This window comes from Papio anubis, chromosome 18, assembly GCF_008728515.1.
Source record: "Papio anubis isolate 15944 chromosome 18, Panubis1.0, whole genome shotgun sequence".
In the NCBI taxonomy this organism is placed as follows: Eukaryota; Metazoa; Chordata; class Mammalia; order Primates; family Cercopithecidae; genus Papio; species Papio anubis.
This window is the reverse complement of record NC_044993.1, coordinates 12,099,136-12,124,561: the sequence shown is the minus strand read 5'-3', so window position 1 is coordinate 12,124,561 and position 25,426 is coordinate 12,099,136. Positions and strand designations below refer to the sequence as shown.

General features: G+C 43.8%; 1 protein-coding gene across 1 annotated transcript in view; it reads left to right on the top strand.

The window, feature by feature from the left end:
* Positions 1 to 25,426, top strand: part of VAT1L (vesicle amine transport 1 like) — a 189,783-nt gene that overhangs the window by 93,062 nt on the left and 71,295 nt on the right. The window contains exon 7 of the mRNA XM_003917210.4: positions 1,223 to 1,417. Coding sequence (XP_003917259.2) covers positions 1,223 to 1,417 — 195 coding nt within the window. The remainder of the gene's footprint in view (positions 1 to 1,222; positions 1,418 to 25,426) is intronic.

The following is a 25,426-nucleotide window of genomic DNA, read 5'->3' as shown; positions in this document are numbered from 1 at the left end:
AAAAGCAATTAAATCACAACAAAGCAGTTGGATCCCCATTTCTCTAGGTTTCTAGTGGATTATTTACTTATTTTGATACTTGAAGGGAGGAGATGAGAGACTGGAAAAGAGATGGCCACACTGAATAGTTTGTAGGTATTTCACCCAGAATTTTAGTCCAGGGTATCTCGGCTTTAGTGCTATGGATATTTGGGGCTGGGTAATTCTTTGTTGTAGATTATTCTTTGCTGTGAATATTCTTTGTCCTGAGCATTGTGGGATGTTTAGTTGCATCCCTGGCTTCTACCCAAGGTTGGGGACAAAACTACGCCAGTTCAGAACCACTGATTCAGTCCCAACAGTTTGACCTCATCATTTCTTCATGCTGTCCCTTCTTCCTAAATCACCCCTCCTCCCTCTTCTTTATCCAATGGATCCCTACCCACCTCCCCAGATTTAGCCTTGTCATAGCCACTCCCCCAGGAAAGCTGCTCCTGCAGTCAGAGAGGCCACCTCAGTCATGTCCCCCACCACACTGTGTAAACTTTTCTGCCATCCTACTTCCTTTAACAACCCCATCATCACCACCACCATTCACTGAGCCAAGAGCTTTACACTTAATAACAGAACATTGTAGAGCAACAGTTCAACTCCGAAGCTGATGATCCTGACCGTGTACTTAATGTTTCAACTACATGTGGCCTTGTAGTTAGTTTTGATCTCTCTCTCCCACTTAGACCTGAGCGTCTCATAAGCATCACTATCTATGGCTTCCCATGTACTTGCAACAGTGCCTAGCAAAATAGATGCTTTAAAAAAAATACACCACTGTCCAAGGTAGGTGGATCATGAGGTCAGGAGTTCAAGACCAGCCTGGCCAAGATGGTGAAACCCCGTCTCTGCCAAAAATACAAAAATTAGCTGGGCATGATGGCAGGCGCCTGTAATCCCAGCTACTCAGGAGGCTGAGGCAGAGAATTGCTTGAACTTGGGAGGCAGAGGTTGCAGAGAACTGAGATCATGCCACTGCACTCCAGCCTGGGTGACAGAGCGAGACTCCATCTCAAAAAATAAAAATAAAAAATAAAATTCACCACCAAGAGCAACCCCTTGGCCAGTGGAGTCTGCTAAGCTGCAGCCCCATGCTCCCCCTGTAGTCGCTGATGACATCAGCAATGCTGCAAATGTAGCCTTAATCCTGGTATTGAGTTCCTATAACCCGATACACCACCTCTCTTTGCAGTGGTGGCAGGTGGAGAAGGTGAACCCCATCAAGCTGTACGAGGAGAACAAAGTCATCGCGGGGTTTTCCCTTTTAAATCTGCTCTTCAAACAAGGCCGGGCGGGCCTCATTCGGGGAGTGGTGGAAAAACTCATAGGGCTCTACAACCAGAAGAAGATCAAGCCTGTGGTGGACTCCTTGTGGGCTCTGGAGGAGGTAAGAATGGTGCTTTTCCTCTGAAGATAAACTCTTTAACTCAGGAAGGTTTGGGCAGCCAAATACAATCTTCTACTAAATGATTTTTTTCCCAGATGAGTTTGTTTTAAATGAGGGTCCTAAAAGTCACCTGTACCATAGAATAGTACTTTGGATATAGGAAATACTTTAAGTTCTTTGGTGATTTGCAAACCACGTGCCTCATTACACCATTTGTACTATGAACCTTTCCCAGGTAAGGCCACCAAATTTTTATGGATGTCTATAATTTGGTGTGGTTACAACAGCGTGTGTACATTGTTGAGGCATCATATATTATTGTCACCTTTTGAGTACATAAGAGATCAATGTCAAAGCAGATAGTGGCTCTGAGTTGAAAAGATTTGTGTGCTCAGCTGGGTGCCTTGAGCCCCGATGAGATATTAGCTATCACCATGGACTTTGGAATTACTACTGAATTGTTGGGTCTAATGTTGGATGGAGTCTTTTTGTTAGTTGATCTTCCAAAAGTTATAGTATTTGAAAGCATTCCTTGATCACAAGGACATTCAGAACCCCTAATGGAGCCTTGAAGGATACTGAAACATGAACTGCTTGTATTGGTTCATATGACCCTTGCTAGAAGGAGGTAGGGTCTAGAAAATCCTTCAAGTAAGGGGAAGGTTTGGGCAGTTGGTAAATCAGTTAATGGCAGCTAGTAGAAGAAATGAAGAGATGTGGCCTGGATTTTAAGAGGCATTTCACTAAGAAGCCTAAGTCAGGATTTTGTAACCTTGGCTTCAGGGAGCCATGAAGCCCCTGAAAAATATTTTAAAATATGTGGGAATTTTTTTTTTATTGTTTTGCATTTTGTCTGAGGGAAGGGCCTTATGGTATAATTACTTTGTTGTACTTTTGCAAGTCACAAATATCTCTAAAAAAAAAACAAGTATGAAAGTTCTAGTGGGTGTGCTTCTGGCAAGAAGGCTGTGTCTGTTTGCCTAAATGATTACATTGGCCCAAATCCAGTGGCTTCTCTAAGCACAGAAATACCACTAGAAAGGCTCTTTGGGGGTCACTGTATATTCAAATACAACTGGTCCTAGATCAATGGACCAGGAATGTGCCTATATCTCTCTTTAATACTGCAGTGTCATGGATGGACTTAAAACCTTTAGCCACCAAAAACCTTGTTTGTTTTTTAAGATAAAATAAATGCGCATTACAGAAATTCCTCAATTAACCAGAAACTTAAGGAGAAAATAAACTGCAAGTCCACATTCCAGAGAAGGATAACATTGTTAACATTTTGGTTTGCTTCCTTCCAGTCTTTTTTCTATTGCAGATGCTCTCTGTGATTCAATTTAGTGCTAAATCAAATCAGATAATTGTGCATGCCTTCTGCTGTGTAATTGCCAATACATCTAGCCTATTGCTATAATTTTCTTTAAATGTTTTTAATTCAATGAGTCAGACACCCGTATGGTATTCACTATCATATCTCAATGGAATAGGGAAAGGGCTGGGCTACCTGGTTACTGGGTTCTCAGTGGTTAGGAAGGAGAGAAAACTGGGAATCATCAAGAAAAAAGATAAGAGATTAACTTGTCCATGGGCCAGAGAAGGTGACTTATACTTGAACTCAGGGTCCAAAAGGACCCAACAAATCTGGCAGCATTTAAGTGAGAATTGAAATCCAAGAGGAGTCCACTTGGCCCAGTGGGTTCTTGTTCTAGTATTTGAAATCACCCCTTGGTTACAATGGTAATTGAACCACCAAATATTTATTGAACAACTACTGTGTGCCCAGTACTGAGCAAATGCTGGAGATACAATGATGAACAAATGGCCAAGATCCCAAGACTTCAGGGAATTTGCATTCAGAGGAGTAGGAGGAGATAGGAAATACTGAAATACAATAAGCAAGGTAGTTGCCTGTCATAATAAGTTCTTAGAAGGAGATAAATTAGGATATATGTTGGTGACAGGAAAGGGGAGACTTAGTTTCTACAGAGCAATGTTGCTTAACTTATTTTTCATTTTTGCTCCTCTAAAGAGACTTTTTAGATATTATTTTGCCTAATCAATAAACTCATGAAGTTTTACTACCATATGTGTGTGTATGTGCAAGTATGTGTGTGTTTATGTCCTGTATGTATGTCTATATTTTGTATATTAAAAGAGTAATTTTTTTTTATCTTCTAAGAGCCAATGTTCACCCCACTAGGGTGACACCATGCTTATTGAGAATGCATGCTGTAGAGAAACTTTAAAGAGGGAAGGTTTATCTGAGTAGGTATCATGTGAGCTGGAACATGAAGGAGGCAAGAAACTACAGGGAGAGAATTCTACACAAGGAGACCCCCAAAAACAAAGGGGTGAGGAACAAAAGATTTTGGTAAATCCCAAAGGTGGATTATTGTGAGCCAAGGAGGGAATGGTACAAGGAGACTCTGAATAGGTTAGCAAGGGCTGGATGGAAATTTGGGTTTTACTCTAAGCAGCATGGGGGCTGCTATAGGTTCAGAGTCAGGAGGTGCCACCTCCTGGTCCCAAGGGTGTTATCCATCAGGACAGAAGCTGAAATTGCCAGGCAGGATCCTGGGCAACTAGGCAACTACAGAAGTCTGATATTCAAGGAAGATCTCAATCCAGCTAAGGAATAGGAAAAGCTGCTCACTACAGACCAGGAAGCCTCCCAATGGGAAAGCTCAGCTAGCATTAAGGAGGGTCTGACCAGGCACAGATGGTGCACATGAGGCAGCAAGACTCATCTCCGACCCTCAGTGCTGGGGGAAATGGAGCTCCATGCATGCTGGGGTTGTCAGCACTGGTTCAAAGACTGAGTCCACTAAGGATGCAGAGCAAAGGTACTCAGGACCAGCAGTAACGAGAGATGAGAAATCTAAGGCTGGCAGCTTGCTTGACTGAGTCATGGATTATATGCAAGCAAGTCTGGGACTTTACTTTGAACATACTTCTTCCATCTTTATTCTTAGCTCTGTCATCTAAGCTGGGTGGACTCAAGAAATACCTAAACCAGATCTTGTCTAACCTAGCTTAAAATCCTCCCACGGCTTCCTGCTATACCTGAAGTGCAGTCTAAATTCCTTGTTGAGGTCTGTAAGGCCCTGCACTGTCTGACTCCTGCCCATCCATTACCCTCACCTCCTCCTTCAACCTCACCTCCTCCACCCAAGCTTCAGCACCATGTATGTTTCTGGTCCTTGAGCCTACCCAGGCCTTCCCTGTCTTGAGCCTTTGAACGTGTTGCTCCTTCTGTTTTGAACACTCCTCTTCTCAATTTTTGACAGTCTGCTTCCTTCAGGTCTCAGCCTCAGTATGACCTGTACAGAGAAGCCTTCCCCAGCCCTACTCTTGAAAGTAGCACCCTGCACAGCCACTGCAACCCAGGCCATTCTCTCTCCCTTTACCCCATTTATACTCTCCATTGTATTTACTGCCAGTTGAAATGATCCTCTTCTTTTATTTGTCAACTTGTTTGGACTCTTGCCTCCCTTCCACTAGAATTTAAACCCTACATGAGGGAAGACCTAGACTATATTGTTCCAGACCCCAGTGCCTGGCATGGAATAGATGCTCAATACATAACTTACTATGTGAATGAAACAATCCACCAACACAGAGAAAGAGGACTAGTTGGATATTTTCTTTTTTTTTTTTTTTTTTTGTCGAGACGGAGTCTCGCTCTGTCGCCCAGGCTGGAGTGCTGTGGCTGGATCTCAGCTCACTGCAAGCTCCGCCTCCCGGGTTTACGCCATTCTCCTGCCTCAGCCTCCCAAGTAGCTGGGACTACAGGCGCCCGCCACCTCGCCCGGCTAGTTTTTTGTATTTTTTTAGTAGAGACAGGGTTTCACTGTGTTCGCCAGGGTGGTCTCGTAGTTGGATATTTTCTATATTTTAACAATAAATATTTGTTGAATGAGTGAATTAATGAATGAATGGATGGATGAATGAATGAACAAGCTATAATTTTAAAAGATTATGTTAAGACAAGGTTTCTCAAAATAAGAAAATAAATAAATATAAGACAGGGTTTCTCAGCCTGGGCATGACTGAGATTTTGGGCTGAATAATTTTTTTGCTGGGTAGCGAGGGACTGCCCTGTGCACTGTAGAATGGTGAGCAGCAACCTTGGCCTCTACTCCTGTACTGCCAGTGGTGGCAATAGAAAATGTCCCCAGACATTGTCAGATGTCTCCTGGACGGGACAAGGGTAGGGGAAAAACCACTGCTACTTGAGAACCACTGCTTTTAAAAGAAGCCGTGATGGCAAAGATAGTCACCAGCGAGACAAAGGAATTCTAGGTTCCTGTAGCAGAGTAATCCTCCACAGAAAGGAGAGAGACAGCTGTAGCCTGTTTGCCAACAACAGCACCCACAGCCAGTCATCAAGAACACCCACCAACTTTCTGCCGGCTTTCTGCAATATTTACAGACATCTGTTTAGAGCTGCAGTCGGACCAAACGTGGCTATTTATCAAACCCACGCAGCTCTTCTGGGCCTGAGGAGAGTATAACATGCTTATTACTTGCAAACCTCTGAAGGACTATAATGATTTTTCCCCTCCCCTTCGGTAAATGATTGCACAAAATTGCTTCTCAAGCCAGCTCTATAACTTCATCTATGGAATAGAAAGCCCATAGGGATTCAAAGAAAATTTTCTTGGGCTCTCTGAGCCTCAAACTAGAAGATTTAATAATATCAGAGACGATTCAAGTTTCCTCTTAGCCATCTGTCTTTGACTTTATTGTAAATTTAATTCACAAAGCAGAGTGGATCTACTTCAGCCTCGGGTTTGCTTCCAGATAGTAAATGTGCAGCTGTACATTAAGTTGGAAGAAAGTTAATCTCACCAAACAGTTTAGAGATGGAAAAGAAATCAAAACTACTTGCATTTTTCAACCAAGCAGCAGTAACAGTGTTGAGTGCCTACTGTGTGCTGTGTGCTAATCCTTTTTTACAATGTCAGGTCTACAGCAGTCATAGACAACATGTTAATACTTGTATTTGTCAACCAAGCAGCAGTAACACTGCTGAGCACCTACTATGTGCTATATGACAATCCTATTTTAGAATGTAAAAGCTACAGAAGTCATAGACAACGTGTTTCCTGCCCTTGAATTTATAATTTAATGTCTGAGACAAAAATAAAATTTATAAAACAATTAGTAACATAGTATGCAATCACAGATTATTAATTTCAACTACAACTGGATTTGAAAACAAGAGAGAACAATGTTAAGAGTCAATGTTAGCCAGGCTCAGTGGCTTACACCTGTAATCCCAGCACTTTGGGAGGCTGAGGCAAGTGGTTCTCTTGAGATTGGGAGTTCAAGACCAGCCTGGCCAACAGGGTGAAACCCCATCTCTAATAAAAATACAAAAAATTAGCCGGGCATGGTGGCAACGCCTGTTGTCCCAGCTACTTGGGAAGCTGAGGCAGGTGAATCGCTTGAACCTGGGAGGTGGAGGTTGCAGTGTGCCAAGATCGTGCCACTGCACTCCAGCCTTGGCAATAGAACAAGACTCCGTTCCAAAAAAAAAAAAAAAAAAAAAAACGAGAGAGAGAGAGAGAATGTTGAGAGATGGATTTTACAGATGAGGTGGGGCTTCCTTGGGATGAGAAGGATAGGAATGATTTGGATGATACTGGAGTTACCAAAAATAGATATTACAAGCAGGAGGGACTATGTGAACAACATCACAGAAGTGGGAATGAGTATGGAGTGGGTGGGGTACAGAGAAAAGCAGAGATTGTTGGCTGCAGAAGAGAGGAAGTAAGATTGGTTTGGTCAATGGAGTCAAATCATGGACCCCTTTGCTGCCAGGCAAAGGAGTATGAGCCGACATCCCGAGTAGGGGGATTGCTGTTGGAGAATATGGGGCCTAAGAAGCATGACACCATTTCATCTTCCCCGTTCCCTGAGGCCCACCCTGGCCCTAAGTATGATCACTGTAAAGATTCGCACTTAGATACAGCTGTGGTCTCTGATTAAAATTGCCTTCCCCCATCTGCCACTTCATAGTACACAGAGGGCTGCGGAGATCTCAACAATTTTTTTAATGTTCTATTGAAGACAGGATCTGGGCCAGGCATGGTGGCTCACACCTGTAATCCCAGCACTTTGGGAGGCCAAGGTAGGCAGATTGCTTGAGCCCAGGAGTTCAAGATCAGCCTGAGCAGCATGGTGAGACCCCATCTCTACTAAAAATACAAAATATTATCCAGGCGTGGTGGCACATACCTATGGTCCCAGCTACTCAGGAGGCTGAAGTGGGAGGATGACTTGAGTCTGGGGGGGTGGAGGTTGCAGTGAGCTGAGATCGCACCACTGCACTCCAACCTGGGTGACAGAGGAAGATCCTGTCTTAAAAAAAAAAAAAAAAAGACATTGTCTTTACTATTTTACATTATGTATATAAAAGTCTATGGCTACGCTCTCCAGTATGGTACCACTGGTCACGTACGGTTATTTAAATTTAAGCTAATTTAAATTAGGTCAAATTAAAAATTCAGTTCCTCAGCCTGGCACAGTGGCTCACACCTGCAATCCTAGCACTTTGGGCACTTTGGGAGGCTGACGCAGATGGATCACGAGGTCAGGAGATCGAGACCATCCTGGCTAACATGGTGAAACCCTGTCTCTACTAAAAATACGAAAAATTAGCCAGGTATGGTGGCACGTACCTGTAGTCCCAGCTACTCAGGAGGCTGAGGCAGGATAATTACTTGAACCTGGGAGGCGGAGGTTGCAGTGAGCGGAGATCATACCACTGTACTCCAGCCTGTGTGACAGAGCGAGAGTCCATCTCAAAAAAAAAAAAAAAAAGATTAATGTGGGACACCAAAGACAGAGAGGGTGAAATGGCCTAAGTCAAGGCTGTGTGGCGATGTGACTGTCAGTTCTGAAGAAACTTCAACTCCAGCACCAGATTGAGAAGGGGACAGAGAGGATGAATGAGGCCAAGCATTCAAAACAGATACCCCACCCCAAACTAGGAGGCAAAGACTCAAAGAGAAACCGTGGAAAGCCCAACTTAACTGTGGTAGATTTCAACTAGCTGGCATGGACCCTCTTTAAAAATTTAGAAGCTCCTTCTGAGGCACTGAGCACAGTGTGGGGTGAGGATTTAAAAGCATCTCCTGGCTTTGCAGACACTGCTGCTGCACTATGGTCAATCCCACTATGTTGGGGTTGACAGTGCGGTTGATGGTGGGCCCTTGGGCCGTGTCTTCTTCGAGCTGTTTGCAGACAAGTTTCCAAAGCCAGCAAAAAACTTTCATACTCTGAGCACTGGAGAGAAAGGATTTGGTTATAAGGGTTCCTGTTTTCACAGAATTATTCCAGGGTTTATGTGTCAGGGTGGTGACTTCACACATCATAATGGCACTGGTGGCAAGCTCATCTATGGAGAGAAATTAGATGACGAGAACTTCATCCTAAAGAATATAGGTCCTGGCATCTTTTCCATGGCAAATGCCGGACCCAACACAAATGGTTCCCAGTTTTTCATGTGCACTGCCAAGACTGAGTGGTTGGATGGCAAGCATGTGGTCTTTGGCAAGGCATGACGATTGTGGAGGCCATGGAGTGCTTTGGGTCCAGGAATAGCAAGGCCAGCAAGAAGGTCACCATTGCTGATTGTGGACAAGTCTAGTAAGTTTGACTTGTTTTTTATCTTAACCACCAAACCATTCCTTCTGTAGCTCAGGAGAGCACCCTCCACCCCATTTGCTCGGAGTATCCTATCATCTTTGTACTTTCGCTGCAGTTCCCTTTGGGTTCCATGTTTTCCTTGTTCCCTTCCATGCCTGGCTGGATTGCAAAGTGAAGTTTATGATTATGAAATAAAAACTAAATAACAACAACAAAAAAAGCCTCTCCCAAGAGCAGGCTGTGTGTGTTGTGTCATGTACACAGTGGTTTGGAGGGTGAACTGGTGGCAACCGGTCTGGCTGGGAGGCCGTGGCAATTTGGGGGGCATGAATATAGGTAAATCACCAACCCAAGTGGGGGTGTGGGATGGGAGAGAATAAACCTGTCTCAGCCATTGACAGAAAGGAAATCAGAAATAAAAGACAAAGGGGAAGCAAGAGTCAGAAATGACCAAGGGTCTTTTAACCTGGGAGGTCAGGAACAGGGAAGCCAGCAATGGAATTTTAGTTAGCGGGGATAGACACTGGTGTGAAAAAGTTGATGAGCTTAGATGTGAGTTTGGTTTAAAGTCATAGGAGGACATGCAGGTGGAGCTGTCCACAGACAAGTCAAACCCTCAACCACATTCAGACTGGATAATTACTACTACGATTGCTACTACTATTACTACTACTGCTACTACAGTACCAACATTTCTAGAGGATGCGCTAAGTACTAGGCATTTTTCTAAGTGCTTTATGTATTAACTGATCTAAACTTCCCAACATCACAATAGTATCCAGGTACTATTATCCCCATCTTACCAACCACAAAAATGAGGCTCTAGAGAGATCATACTTGCCCATAGTCCCTGCTTACCATTGAATTTGATGGAAATTGGAACCCCAGGAAATTCTGATGCATAGAAGATTTTGGAAAGGGATAATAAAAGCCGGGCGCGGTGGCTCACGCCTGTAATCCCAGCACTTTGGGAGGCCGAGGCAGGAGAATGGCGTGAACCCAGGAGGCGGAGCTTGCAGTGAGCCGAGATGGTGCCACTGCACTCCAGCCTGGGCGACAAAGCGAGACTCCATCTCAAAAAAAAAAAAAAAGGAATGAGCAAAATAATTCCATTAGGAAATGCTTAGCATAGCATGTTTCTATGTGCCAAGTACCTTGCATTCATTAACTCATTAAATCCTCATGATTACCCCCAGTGGCGAGGATTGTTACTCGCGTTGTGATACAAATGAGAGAATGAAGGCATACAGAGGAATAAGTTGCCCAAGGTCACACGGCCAATGCATGGCAAAACCATTGAGACCTAGGCAGTTTGGCTTTCGAGTCCATGCTATGGACATTAGCTTCTCCACTATGGTGGGAAAGACCAGAACCCTAGCACCCCGCTTTATTGCTGCCTATCTGTGAATCTTTCGTCCTTGGGCAGAGGATGAGGCATACACAGACAGGCAGCAGTAAAGGAACCACCACGGCCATCTGACAGGTCATTAGTGTCGGCTGTTGCTGACAAGCCAGTAAGTACATACAGAAACAGCCTTTGGATTTGGCCCAAGCTCATTGTTGACCTTTCAGAAAGCAGTGTCAGTAGAATGATGGGGGCGGAAGTCTGAATGCAGAGGTTCGTGAAGGGAAGGTGCAGGGAGGACAGGCCAACAGCTGGCACAAGCCTCCTACCACCCGGCACTGAACAGGACAAATACCCGGAACCCAGCCAGGAGGAACAGAGGTCACTGGAGGGCTATTTAGAAAGCCGACTTGTGGTTGCCTAGGTCTGGGGGACTTGGAGAGATTGGAGAGGAACTGCTGATGGGCATGGCATTTCTTTTTGGAGAGATAAAATTGTTCTAAAATTAATGTAGTGATAATTTCACAACTCTGAATATGCTCTAAAAAAAACATTGAATCATACACTTTAAGTGGGTGAATTGTATGGCATATGAATTATATATAAAGCCAATATAGAGATATCATATATATACTAAGATAGATAGGCTAGTATACATATATATTGCACACGCGAAGGGGAGAGATTGAAGGGCTATTTAATGCTGGGATCAGGGAAACTTGGGAGATGGGGAAGAGGCACAGCCTTAGAATCTCTGGATCCCTGGCCTCAATCCTTATTAATATCCTAGCTGCATGGCTTCGGAAAACCATCCCACCTGGTCCATTCTCCCAGTTTTCAGATGAGCAAAATGGGGCACCAGAAGCAATTGCTGTGTTTGCTGTAGGTCCCTACCCTTCATTTTTTCCTTCTTGAATGACTTCTTTCCCTTAAGTGGAATTGTAGATTTTTCATTTCAACATAATCACCCCAGTCACTTGCCCACATACACACATTTCCGATTTCCACTCACATTCCCCCAGCTGGCCTTAGTCTCATGTGTTTTCTGCAGCTCAGACTTTCCAGCACCATCACGCCCCCAGGCCCTGCCATGCCCTTGCACCCAGCCCTGCTCCGAGCTGCCCAACAGACCAAAGAAATTAAGGCACAGCTCTGCCTCAGCGTATTCATCTGTGACAGGCTGAATGATGGCCCCCTGAAGATGTCCACATCCTAATCCGTAGAATATTTGAACATGTTACTTCATATGGCAAAAGGGACCATGCAGGTGTGATTAAATGAAAGATTCTGAGACAAGGAGATTACCCTGGATCATGCAGATGAACCCAATACAATCACAAGGGCTTATGTAAGAGAGAGGCAGGAGGGTTGGAGTCAGAGGAGCAGATGTGATGGCAGAAGCAGGGGAAGAAGGGTGATGTGATACTGGGAAGGGGAAGAGCCTGTAGAAGCCAGAAAAGCCACAAAAATTAAAAAGCCAGCCCTGCTGACACCTTGATGTTAGCCCTAAAGAAACAATGTCAGGCTTCTGATTTACGGAACTGTAAGAGAATAAATTTTTGTAGTTTTACCTAAATTTGAGATAATTTATTGTAGCAACAACTGGACACTAATACATACTACTAATGCCACTCAACAAATGCTTACAGAGTGCCTGCCTGCTGCACACCAAGCACCGGGCCAGGCTTTGCAAACACAGTTGCAAGTGAGAAAGCCTGGGCCTATGCTCAGGGGCAGCCGAGATGGTGGAAGTGAACAGTCAGACAATTACATAAGCAGGAAATGAAGCCTGGAGGAAGAGAGCTGGGCAGGGGTGAGACCCAGGCCTGTGCCACACCAGACTCAGCCCTGGTATCGACTCTTCTGCAAAACTATTCTTCCCTCTTGCCATTATCCCAACCTTGAATTAGGACGTACTGCTTGGGGAAAGGCCTGGAAGTTGAAGAGAGAGATGGAGGTTGGCACATTCAACAGAAAAAAGGTTCATCAGGCGGATCACAGAGTGATGGGGAGACTGACCTTGAATGGAGGGGAGAGGCAACAGGATAGGAGGCACTCCCACCAACCGCCAGAATATACCCATCACTCTGGTCTTACTGGACCACTGTGGTTTTCAGAAACCTGAGTCTCTGCGCCTCCCTGCCTTTCTTCCAGTTGTTAACTTGGCCTGCATGCCCTTCCCTCTTTCTTGTCCTCCTGCAAAATTCCTTTTAATACTCAGCCCTGGTGTCGACTCTTCTGCAAAACGATTCCACCCTCTTGCCATTATCCCAACCCTGAGTTAGGAGGTACTGCTTTTAGATCCCATGGGCTTGCCTCCCTCATTGACATGCGCCTGGGTAATTTCCTATGAAAAATGGAGAGAATAATGCTACCTTCCTTCGGTTTCTATTTGGAGGAATTAAATGACCTAATGTACAAAAGATACTTAGCTTAATGACTGACAGAGAGTAAGTGCTCAGCGTTAGCTGTTATCATTACAGGGCATTGCAAATGCATTTCCCCCAGAGAGTTGAGATATTTGAGGTCAGGGACTCTTTGGCAAGATGCCAAGGGAGGAGAACACAGGATACGCCCTGCAAAAGATTTCTGGGGCCTCAGGGCGTGCATTTTCATCAGCCTGGTGCAGCATCTCCCATCAAGGTTCTAAGCAGACAATTTCATCTATACCACGAGACCAGCGTGTTGCAGGATTAGGTTTATTCACAGCTCAGCACTCCTTGTTAGGAGTTTGGGAGCTCAGCTCTGAATACATTCCTGTTACAAAGGACATGCTCGTCCTTGCCTTCACGCCTGTCATTCAGATGAAAATACTTCACAAAACTGGATTTCCCTGTGAGCCAGGGACAGAGTCAACTCACACTGCCCTTGGCTGTATTTTAAAAGATACAGACCAGGATTCTGCTGTTTCCAAAGGCTGGAAAGGTTCTGTTTGCCTTTGAGGTTGATGGAGAAATTACTTTATATGTCTTATTTGCAGAAAGGCAACAGAGGACCAATTTCAAGATTTTTCCAAGATATCTGTACTGATATGTTAATCACAGATTCCTTATTTGCTAGACTAAATAGATAACTGTGCTGGAGACCAACATTCATGAATCTTGGGACATACATTCAAATCCGATAATGCATGAATAAAAGGTCACATCCTGGCAGATAAACACGCTGTGGATATTACCACTGCTCCCACCTCTGGAATACACACTCCAGTCTGAGCATCAGTATCCTCCATTAGAAGTGGGGATACTACCATGTTCCTTGTTATTGCATAGGGTTTTATGATTATTGTGTCATCAATTGAGTCCATATGTGGTGAATTCTTATACACTGTAAACCACTCTGCTGACATGAGGCATATTATAATGTGCAGAAGCAGCTCTGATTGGATGGGGCAAATACTTGGTCCAACAAACTGGTTTTTTGGTTTGTTTGTTTTTGTTTGTTTTTTGAGACAGAGTTTCACTCTTGTCACCCAGGCTGGAGTGCAATGGTGCAATCTCAGCTCACTGCAACCTCTGCCTCCCGGGTTCAAGCAATGATCCTGCCTCAGCCTCCCGAGTAGCTGGGGTTACAGGTGATGCCAGCCACCACGCCTGGCTAATTTTTGTATTTTTAGCAGAGACGGGGTTTCACCATGTTGGCCAGGCTGGTCTTGAACTCCTGAACTTAGGTGATCCACCTGCCTCGGCCTCCCAAAGTGCTGGGATTCCAGGTGTGAGCCACTGCGCCCAGCCCAAACTGGGTTTCTTAACCCTTGCACTCCTAGCGGTTTGTCCTGTAGCACTTCATTTTTCTCTTCCTCCTTTTCCTCCCCTATAAAATGGTAACAGCTGACTTTATTTCCCAAAACAGTTATGTATGAGTTTACTAGGGCTGTTGTAACAAAGTACCACAAGCCAAGTGGCTTACACAACAGAAATGTGTTGTCTCACCATTCTGGAGGCTGGAAGTGTAAAGACCAAAGTGTCTGCAGGGTCTGTTCCTTCTGAGGGTCACAAAGGAATCTGTTTCATGCCTGTCTCCTAGATCTGGCCATCTTTGGTGTTCTTTGGCTTATAGACACATCACCTCTATCTCTGCCTTCGTCTTCACAAGGCATTCCCTCTGTGGGCATCTATCTCCAAAATTCCCCCACTTTATAAAAACACTAGTATTGGATTAGGGCCCACCCTACTTCAGTATAATCTCATCTTAACTAATGACATCTCCAAAATCTCCATTTCTAAATAAGGTTGCAGTGGTGTTGCTGGGAGTTAGGATTTCAACATAGGAATACTTGGGAAAGCGGGGAGGGACACAGTTATATCCATAACAAATTGTAGGTCAGATATGATCAGAAACAGAAGATGCCTTGCAAATTATAAAGGGTTAAAGAGATAACATTTTGCAAGAGGGTTAAAAGGGCAAAGTGCAGATTAAGTTCAAGTCCCCCCTCCTCCAGTTATAGCTGTGATTTCTTGGAAGGGTGGCTTCACTTCTTTCCTAAGCCTTGCTTTTGCTATCTGTGAAATGAGGATGGTAGCAGGGCCTCCTCTTTGGGGTTGCTGTGAAAACATCATGAGGCTGTGTGTACAGGGCTTAAGGCATGCCCTGGCACCCAGTACAAGCCAGCCTCTGTTACCAGATCACCTAGGGTGGGCTGGGTGGGGCCCTGCCTTTCCATCACCTTTCCGTCAAACCTCCCAGAGCTGGTTTCCTCCCTGATGTGCCACTGCTGTGGTGCAAACAGGCTTACCAGTGCCCTTTCCTCATGCTTGTACTCATTTCCAAAGGCAATTGTGGGAGCTGCTTTATGGAACAGAAGCTCCGAACAGCACAAATGATAAACACATGCTGGTGTTTGCATTCCTCCAACCCTCCAACCATCTAGTCTCTGATGACTAAATTGTTGGCTTGTTTTGGGAGGTTCTGCCAGGAAAGTGCCACGCTCCAGTTAGTCATTTAATAAACTCTAAGTGAGCAGCTGCCTGCAGAGCCATGGACAGATGACAAAGTAGCAATCATGGCTAAAGAGTGATGTCTGCCCAGAGCCAGGCCCTGTGCTGAGCACTTTACGTGCATTGGCTCATCTAGACTCATGGCAATGCTATAGGGAAAGAACTATTATTGCCCCCGTTTTACGGATGAGGGCACTGAGGCTTAGACATTAAGTGAGCTGGTGAAGGTTACACAGACAAAAAGTGGTGGAGCCAAAACTCAACTCTCAGACTGACTCTCTCCTGAAGCTGTGCTTGTCACCAAGGCCTCAACCCCCTCCTGAGCGGCGATGACTTTGTCCTGAGCTCTTCAACCTGGTTGCCCCATCTCCCTGATTGGAGGCGTCCTGATTTGCAGTGGAGAGATTGGCTTGAACACCCTGGTTCATCAGTTCCTAACTTCTGTGATTAGACAGGTGACACCGCATCTCAAACCTTTCTGCATCTGTAACCCTTGCTCTTCCTGCCTGTTTCACAGTCTCTTGCAGGCAGTGTGTAAGCTGTAAACTGCATGCTGTGTACAGAAATGCCGCAGAGTGGGTGCTTGATACAACTTTAGCTTGCTTCTTCCACTTCCCTTCCAAAACGTGCGTCATTTTCATAGCTTCCCTAGCACATTCACACGTGTTATCATTCAGTGAGTTTGCTCAACAGACACCAAGCGAGTGAGGATGGGGACGTGGTGATTAAGCTCTGTTCCCATGACCAGGAGCTGAAAACCATGTGATGCTCACCCAACCTTTCCAGCGGATGCTTTCTCCAAGACACACAGCTCTACTAAGTAGTAGCACAGATTCCCTTGACTTTGAGGCCAGTACTTGAGCCTCACCACCTCCCTTTCAGCCTCACCCAAATGGCTGCAAATGACCAACTAGTTGGCTTTCAATTTCATTGCATTTTTATTGTTTGGCAGTAGGACATACTCCACGTGAGCGTGTTTACCTCCCAAGCTACCATATGCAAGGCTGTGCTGGGAAGTGAAGAGGTGTCAATTCAAAGAGGCTGTATCTGACTCTACACCTTCTATTTGCACAGCATTTATTTGCCTTTATGGGGATCAAGCCCCATCGTAAACCCACAGAGATAGGCAGGACAGGTGTTATGTTCATTACACAGATATGTCTGTGTTACAAACATAGACTAAGGTAATTTGCACAAGGTAGTAGAGCTCGGAATCCAAGCCACATTCCTTATTCCGGAGATCATATAAGTATGTGTGTGTTTGCGTATATCTGTGTGTTTGTGTGCTTTGCTTATGTGCTTCTTTTGCCCTTTTCCCCAGCATATTTTTTTCTTGCAATTAAAATAAGTTACATAAATATATAACTACAATATACAACATTTAGAAAATAGGAAAAAAGGGCCAGGCAATGTGGCTCACGCCTATAATCCCAGCATTTTGGGAGGCCGAGGCGGGCGGATCACTTGAGGTCAGCAGTTTGAGACCAGGCTGGGCAACATGGTGAAACCCTGTTTCTACTAAAAATACAAAAATTAGCTGGGCGTAGTGGCAGGTGCCTATAGTCCCAGCTACTCGGGAGGCTGATGCACAAGAACTGCTTGAACCCGGGAGGCGGTGGTTGCAGTGAGCTGAAATCGTGCCACCGCACTCCAGCCTCAGCCTCAGCAGCATAGTGAGACTCTGTCTAAAAAAAAAAAAAAAAAAAAAAAAAGAAAAGAAAAAGAAAAGAAAGGAAAAGGAAAATAGAAAAAAAGGCAAAAATATTGCCCATAATCATGCCACCCTAAACAAAACCATTGTTATTGTCAGACTGTGCCCCATTCCTGGCTTTATTCCCATACGTCTTTTCCCTCTCTGACCCCCTGCCCCCAAAAGTTGTCATTATAAATGCCCCAAGTCTGCTCCTGAGCCCTGAGCAAATTAAGGGCATATTATGATGCTTGTCTAAGCAGGGACACAGAGTCACAGCAAAATGCACGAGGCATTTGCTTTGGGCCAGCATTGTTGACAGAGCAAGGGCGAGGAAGTTCATGACTGGCAAGCATCAAGTTCAAAGGGTGAATGAGGACTGGAATGGGAGAAGACACGGCAAGTGATGGCCAGAGGGCTCGGAGGTGGGGCTGATATTGTTGAAATACACAAACAAGATGATGTTAGGTGTGTGTCCAGTAGTTTACCTTTTTTTTTTTTTTTTGAGACAGAGTCTTGCTCTGTCGCCCAGGCTGGAGTGCGGTGGCTCAATCTCAGCTCACTGCCACCTCCGCCTCCCGGGTTCACGCCATTCTCCCGCCTCAGCCTCCCGAGTAGCTAGGACTATAGGTGCCCACCACCACGCCCGGCTAATTTTTTGTATTTTTAGTAGAGATGGGGTTTCACCCTGTTGGCCAGGCTCATCTTGATCTCCTGACCTCGTGATCTGCCCACTTCAGCCTCCCAAAGTGCTGGGATTACAGGCATGAGCCACCGCACCTGGCTAGTAGTTTAGCTTTTACTTAGTATCTAACACAATTTTGCTGGTTTTCCTCCAGAGTCACAGAATCATTCAAAAGAATTGTTACCTGAGTCCTATCAAATGCCTCTTATTCTCCTATCAGAGCAGGTGGAATATATTTCTCTTTAGACACAATGTGGTTCTACTCCCAGGTTTGCAGGCCACCAGCACTTCCTTCTACACCCCACGGCAGACATCACTAATCCATCCCACTTGGTGTCAGATCTCTCTCAGCACAACATCCCACTCCCACTCAATCAGAGAAGTTACATAAAATGAACCACCATGGGTCACCCTCACCCCTAACCTGAAATAACCTAACCAATGTCCAGCGCAACCAAAGTGGGCAGAGCAAGAAGAGCTACCAATTTCAAGAACAGCTGTCAGTGGTGGTCTTGTTCTTGCTATTTCTCAGCATAATTTTCACCTCATTTATGGTTTGCCGAGGAAGTGGCTGTCTTAACAGGCATTTTAGAGAAGCTATCAGCCACAGTTTTTCAGCCCAAAGTCATTCACCGTTTTCCTAACACTGATTTGTTTGTGACAGTGTTGTCCCATAAGAGAAACACCAGTTATTTCAGGCCTTCCAGTGTGCTGCATTTTAAAAATCTAAATTTTTGGGGTTTATGTATAATTTACTAAAATTCTATTACAAAACAAAAAATCATACACAGCCCTAGACATTACTGGTTGATGAGCTCATCTTATTCCTTTCTTTATCCTTGGTTCTAATCAGGCAAGAAGGAGCAGAAGGCCATGGATGGAATAAGAAATGCATGGTAATATTCATTTCTGAGTAATTAACCTTACCTGTGTATGTCAGGGAACAATAGTGAATGGGGTTGTTCATATAATTTATCACATTACCATAAAAACATTGAATAGTTATCTTGGTAGATGCCAAGGCATTTGATGAAATTCAGCAGCTATTTTTTATTCAGTCACTAAGTTTTTTTCTTAACCCGATAAATGCTTTAAAATAGAATTAAAACCAAAACCAATTTGAATACTTTAAAAGGGAATTTAAATGCCAAACAATATTATATTTGGTAAAACAATGTAAGAACCTCAACAAGCTGTAAAAGACAAGGATGGCCCCTATCCGAAGATGTGCTAACAAGAAAACTGATCAATCAATCATTCAATCAATAGAATAAAAAAGCCGAGCGTGGTGGCTCATGCCTATAAACCCAGCACTTTGGGAGGCCGACAGCGGGGTGGGTGGGGGGTAATGGGGGTGGATCACCTGAGGTTAGGAGTTTGAGACTGGCCTGGCCAACATGGTGAAACCCCATCTCTACTAAAAATACCACAAAAACCTAGCTAGGAGTGATTGTCCAGTCCTGTAATTCCAGCTACTCGGGAGGCTGAGGTAGGAGAATCACTTGAACCCGGGAGGTAGAGATTTCAGTGAGCCGAGATGGAGCCACTGCACTCCAGCCTGGGCGACAGAGGGAGACTCTGTCTGAAAAAAAAAAAAAAGAAAAAAAGAAACAAAGGAATAAAAAGATTATACCTTACACTCTCATAGTAGATAATGCTTTTAATGTATGGCATTCCCTTTCTTAAAAATTTCCTTGAGGATAGTCCATCTTTGTTTTTAATAGACATCTCCTGGGTTTAGTCTCAGATCTCATTTAGTAAATGAGAATTCGCCAAGAAACTTACCCTCACTGAACTGGAGTTTTCTCACTTGTAAATTTGGGATGAATTACAACAGATAAAGCATATGACAAGCACACAGAAAATATGATATTCCCCCGTGCTATGTAAGCTCTACCTTTGATTTGCTTTTGGTTGTTCTTTTTTTGGAGTCCAAGGCTTAAAAATGCATTTGCTTCTTACGATAATTTTGGAAATAGACTTTGCAATATGTGGTTAGTATATGTAACACAATCTTCCTGAGCCTTAGTTTCTGAGAGTGAAAATTAATACACAGAACACCTATAATAGATACTAAAAATAATAATAGCACTCCTAGTTACTGAAGACTTATTCTAAGCCAAGCATTGGACTGGACCGGGGTATACAAAAATGGAAAAACCAAATATCTTACAGAGAAATTGCTTACAACCACCCTATCTAGACTTGGAAATTCTGATTTGGAGATCATCTTGGATGTTTTCTGTTTTTAGAAATAATCATTCAATGCCACTTGATGTTAACATTATTAGGTTGGTGCCAAAGTCATTGCGGTTTCTCTCATAACTTTTAATGGCAAAAACTGTAATGACTTTGACACCAACCTAATAACACATAAAAGAATAACCATATTCCCCCATCAAAAGAGAAATGCTTCTCTATGTATTATTTTACGCCACTCTATTTTATTCCTGGTGTTATTGATTTGTTTTTTGTTTTTTCATTAAAGGCACCAATGGTGTATTTATGTGGTTTGTCTGTTCTGAGGTTTCATTTACATCCTGCTTTTTTTTTTAATGGCTTTTAATTTTAACACAATTTTTGGCTTATTGCTTTATTTCCTTCCTATATTAGTCTTTCCAGGCTGCCATAACAAAATATCATAGACTGAGTGGCTTAAACAATAGAAATTTGTTTCTCAGTCTTGGAGACTGGGAATTTCAAGATCAAGGTGTCAGCTGATTTGGTTACTGGTAAGGGCTGTCTCTGGCTTGTGGACACCCTCTCACTGTGTCCTCACGTAGTCCCCACTCTGTGGAGTCTCATCTTATAAGGGCACTAATCCCATCATGGGGGCCTGCCGTTATGACCTCATCTAACCCTAAGTGCCTCCCAAAGCCTCCATCTCCAAATACTCTAAACCATTGCATTGGGGTTCAGGGCTTAAACATATGAAATTAGGGGGAACAATCGTTCAATCCATAACACTTCCTAAATTCCCTAGGGAGAGATTTAGAGCATTCTTTCTGGGCCAAGAAATGTGCTTCAAATATTGTTTGGGCAGCAGATGGATTCCTTCCTTGACCCATATTTTTACATAAGAAAATTTTTTTTTCAATGTACACACGGTTGCACTTCATTGTTTTCATTCATTTGTAAGCCCACTTGTCTTCATTGAGCACCTACTACTTACCAAACCTGGGACAAGGCCCTGAAGAGTTAGAAAATCAAAATACCTCAAGGAAAAAAACAACTGGTGGTAAAGGAGAAATGGAAACCAATGATTAAAATACAGCATGGCAAACTCAATAAGCAAAGAGGTTCGTAGGAAATACTGGTGTCAAATAAAAGGAATTCAACTCTACTGAATATGATTATGAAAGGCCCTTATAAAACATCCCCTACCTATCGATATATTGGGTATTATTTGTATGCCTCTTGTTGGCAACCTGTAAAGAAAATTGAATGCTTTAGATGCACCGAATCTTGCAATAATTTTCCTATGGCTAAAAGAAAAATAAGGAAAACATCAAGTTTGTTGGCATGGCTTGCCTGTCTTCAAAGAAGAAAAGAATTTGAAGCATATTAAATTTGTTGGCATAACTTGGTTGTCTTCAAAGAAACGAATTTGAAGCGAAATCAAGAGAGAAAAAGCAATCGCTGAGAGGAGATGCCTGAAGTTATTCTCGCTGACCTTTTCTTTTTGCCAGGATTCTAACCTTATTTTTTACACTTAAAAATTTGACAAGGAGGTTTTTTCAGAAGTTCCCTGAAGGTAGCTTGTGAGTGCAAATATGGAGTAGCATTTCCACCCCTGCTGAGATCATTTTTCTGTTCAGATCCATTTTTATGTGATTGTTTTCCTGCTTCTGGTTTCCACCTAGCTGCTGTTTTTAAGTGTCCTCTGTTGTACCGTTATTCACAGGTTGACGTTCCTTGTTTTATTTTCTAGGTTGGCAGCCTTCCCTGCATTATTATTCTGTTTGTATCATTAGTTGTAACGTAGGTTTGTTGTGCTACAGCATCATACGGTATTTGATTTGCAAATATGACTCACTGTCTCTAACTTTCATCACCTGTGTTTGTGCGTCCTCTGAAGTGTTTATAAGCTTATCATAGGCCTGCAGTGTTGAGAAACATGCTTCAAAAAAATAGTCATTACAAAGAGGCAATAGCTACTGCATCTCTCCCTGACATTCCAAGCATTCTGTCGGATCTAGGAGGTTTAGGTTTATATTTACTACAGACCTAATTTTTTACGTTTCCTTGTCTAATTCTTTTAGGTTTCTTTACCAAAGCTTCCTTGATGTTTGAGGTTCCCCTCACCATCACTCATGAATTTTGGAAGGCCTTGGCTCACATCAGGAACTCATTTCACCATTGTTCCCCCAGGAATGAGTGTTGAATTAATTCTTCTTCTGAGATGTGCTTAAAAGTTCTTTAAAGTATCTTCTTTATTCAACTCATCAAAAAGTTTGTCACCTACTCTGTGCTAGGGGATGTTATAAGGTGAGGACAGCAAAGCCCCTTTGTCTTAATGTTGAGAGCCTGGAGGGAGAGAGATTTGATGTTTAACCTCATTTGATAATTACAGCGCAATGTGGAGAGTGCTTTCAGAGCTCCTTTGGAAGCAAAACATCACCAGGTCAGGGGAAAACCAGACAAGGCTTCAAAGACGAGGTTGTGCTTAACCTGGTTCTCCATCACCAGCATACTTACCATTTTACACTGTGACTTGCACAACAGGACAGTCATATGATTGATGGACAGATGTCAACCCTTAGCTTGGAATCGCCTCAAATCAGAGCCTGGGATACAGACTGAAGTGCAGGAACTTATTTGAGAAATGATCCCAGAGATAAGAAGTGAGGGAGAAGAAGAGTATTTGGAAAATGAAGGAAGGATGGGTTATCAAAGGCAGCTACTGCTGTGAGTAACTGGTTTCTGATCCTAATCCCTGAGAAAACTAAGGAAATGCAACTCAGAACTGTCTTCCTGAAAAACTAAGTAGGGAAGAATTTGTCATTGATGGTTACTCCCCATTAGTCAAAGGTGGCCACAAAGCACCAACTCCCAGTATTTTAGGGTTGTGCATGCATGTGAGTGGGCTGCCCTCTCTCCCATCAGAGATACCTCCGGGTGAAGCAGAGCTACAGGCAGGGCCCAAGGAACTGCCATCTTGCACGTGCATGAAGTTGATCAAAGTCTGCGTGGAACTGGCCCTGGCAACAGTAGCTAGAATGTAAAAGGGCCCAGAAGATTTAACGTGATGTAGAAGAGGTGTTCAAAACTGGATTCAATTCAATACATTCAATTTCAATTTTGTAAAAAGATATAGAGACCTATGAAGTTGGTTACATCTTGCAGGAGGCAGCAGAGAAAGCTCCCAATTGAGGGTCTACACAGTGAAGTGCTGGTAAATATTTTAACAACCAGCCCTAGAGAAAAGGAAGGAAGGGAGGAGGGAGGAGGAGGGAGAGAAGGGAAGGGAAGGAAGGGAAGGAGGGAAGGATGGGGATGGAAGGATGGAAGGAAGGAAGGAAGGGAAGTGAAGGAAGGAAGGGAAGGGCAAAGAAGGAAGGAAGGAAGGAATCCCCTGCTGTGTAGTGACATTTGGCAATTTCCATATGTAAATAATACACAATACCACAAGTTACTAAATATGACAAGCCAATGGAATACAATGGCTGGGAAGAGATGTGTACAGTCGGCTCTCGGAGCAAGTGCCCCATACATATTCCTTAACTCCAGTTCCCCAGGGTTGACTGACAATATGATGGCTTGAAGGGCAGATTCCACCAGGCATGGAGCTCACTTTTGCTGGTCTTCTGTGTGCAGAAACCCTGGCTATGTCTGTGTTTGACAACCTGGTACAAGGTAACTGGGGAAAATCTCAGAACATTCAGAATGTTTTTCTGTGAGGCTATATAAAGAAATCAATATCCAGGCAGAACCTCTGTTAGCAGCCCTAGGCACCAGGCCTGCCTTAGGTCCATTGCTGCATAATTCTTTAGGTCTCTGTTTTGCTCTCACTTCTTGGACAAAAAATGCTCAAGTCCCTCCTATGTACCCCCAGCACCCTGCACTTTCAACGCAAAGATGTAATTTTTTTTATTGTCCATATTTTCCATTAAGCTATAAGCTTCCTAAAAGCAGTTGTAGACATCAAGTTCAGTTTTATATCCCCAACAGTTAATTTAAGAGCTCAGTACCCAAAACTTCATAGTTCTCCTCCTCCCCTATCCTTCAGGGAGCAGTGGTGCCAAGTGCTGGATTTGCCCGAGCTAGGCAGTTGTGGTCTATCAAAAGCGAAAGTGCTTAGCTATGTTTCTCGCCATCCATCATTTTAGTGCTTGTTTAGAGAGAATCATAATAAAAGGAGAGAGTAGCAGTGAAAGATTGAAATATCCGCTTCAGGCGATGATAGAAAAGCCATCACAAGGGCCGGACACGGGGGCTCATGCCTGTAAATCCCAGCACTTTGGGAGGCTGAGGCAGGTGGATCACAAGGTCAGGAGATCAAGACCATCCTGGCTAACACAGTGAAACCCCATCTCTACTAAAAATACAAAAATTAGCTAGGTGTGGTGACAGGCGCCTGTAGTTCCCAGCTACTTGGAAGGCTGAGGCAGGAGAATGAAGTGAACCCGGGAGGCAGCACTTGCAGTGAGCCAAGATCACGCCACTGTACTCCAGCCTAGGCAACAGAACAAGACTCCGTCTCAAAAAAAATAAATTAAAAAAACAGTTCAAGACCAGCCTGACTGACATGGTAAAACCCTATCTCTATTAATATTACAAAAAAATTAGCCAGACATAGTGATGGGTGCCTGTAATCCCCACTTCTCGGGAGGCTGAGGTAGGAGAGTCTTGCTTAAAACTCAGGAGGCAGAGGTTGCAGTGAGCCAAGATCGCGCCACTGCACTCCAGCCTGGGGGACAAGAGAGAGGTTCTGTCTCAAAACACAAACACACACACACACACACACACACAACACAACACAAAAAAACCATCACAAGGCTCTTCATGATTTACTTGTCAAGTAACAAGCTCAGATAATAGGCCCGGTTGGAGTGTAGAAAAAGCCAACAACACTTCCTGAACCCACAGAAGTACTGGTGCGCATTGTCTGATCACCATGACCTTTCAGTGGCTCAAGACAGGAAAAAGAGGCCAGGCGCGGTGGCTCACGCCTGTAATCCCAGCACGTTGGGAGGCCGAGGCAGCTGGATCACAAGGTCAGGAGATCGAGACCATCCTGGCTAACATGGTGAAACCCCATCTCTACTAAAAATACAAAAAATAGCCAGGCGTGGTGGCAGGCGCCTGTAGTCCTAGCTACTTGGGAGGCTAAAACAGGAGAATGGCCTGAACCCAGGAGGCGGAGCTTGCAGTGAGCTGAGATCAGGCCACTGCACTCCAGTCTGAGTGACAGAGCAAGACTCCATCTCAAAAAAAATACAGGAAAAGGAGAGTGGAAATGAGTAGGAAGAAAGAGAGAAGCAGTGGGATATGGACCAAGGATGATAATAATATGACAGTAACATACAGCAATGATGATAATAACACACGTTGAACATTGATTATGTACTGGACACTATCCTAAACATTTTGAGGACTGTATTTCATTTAATTCTCAAAATAACCATAAGAAGTAGATGATATTATTTATCCCTATGGATTATAGAAGAAAATGAGGCACAAAGGAGTA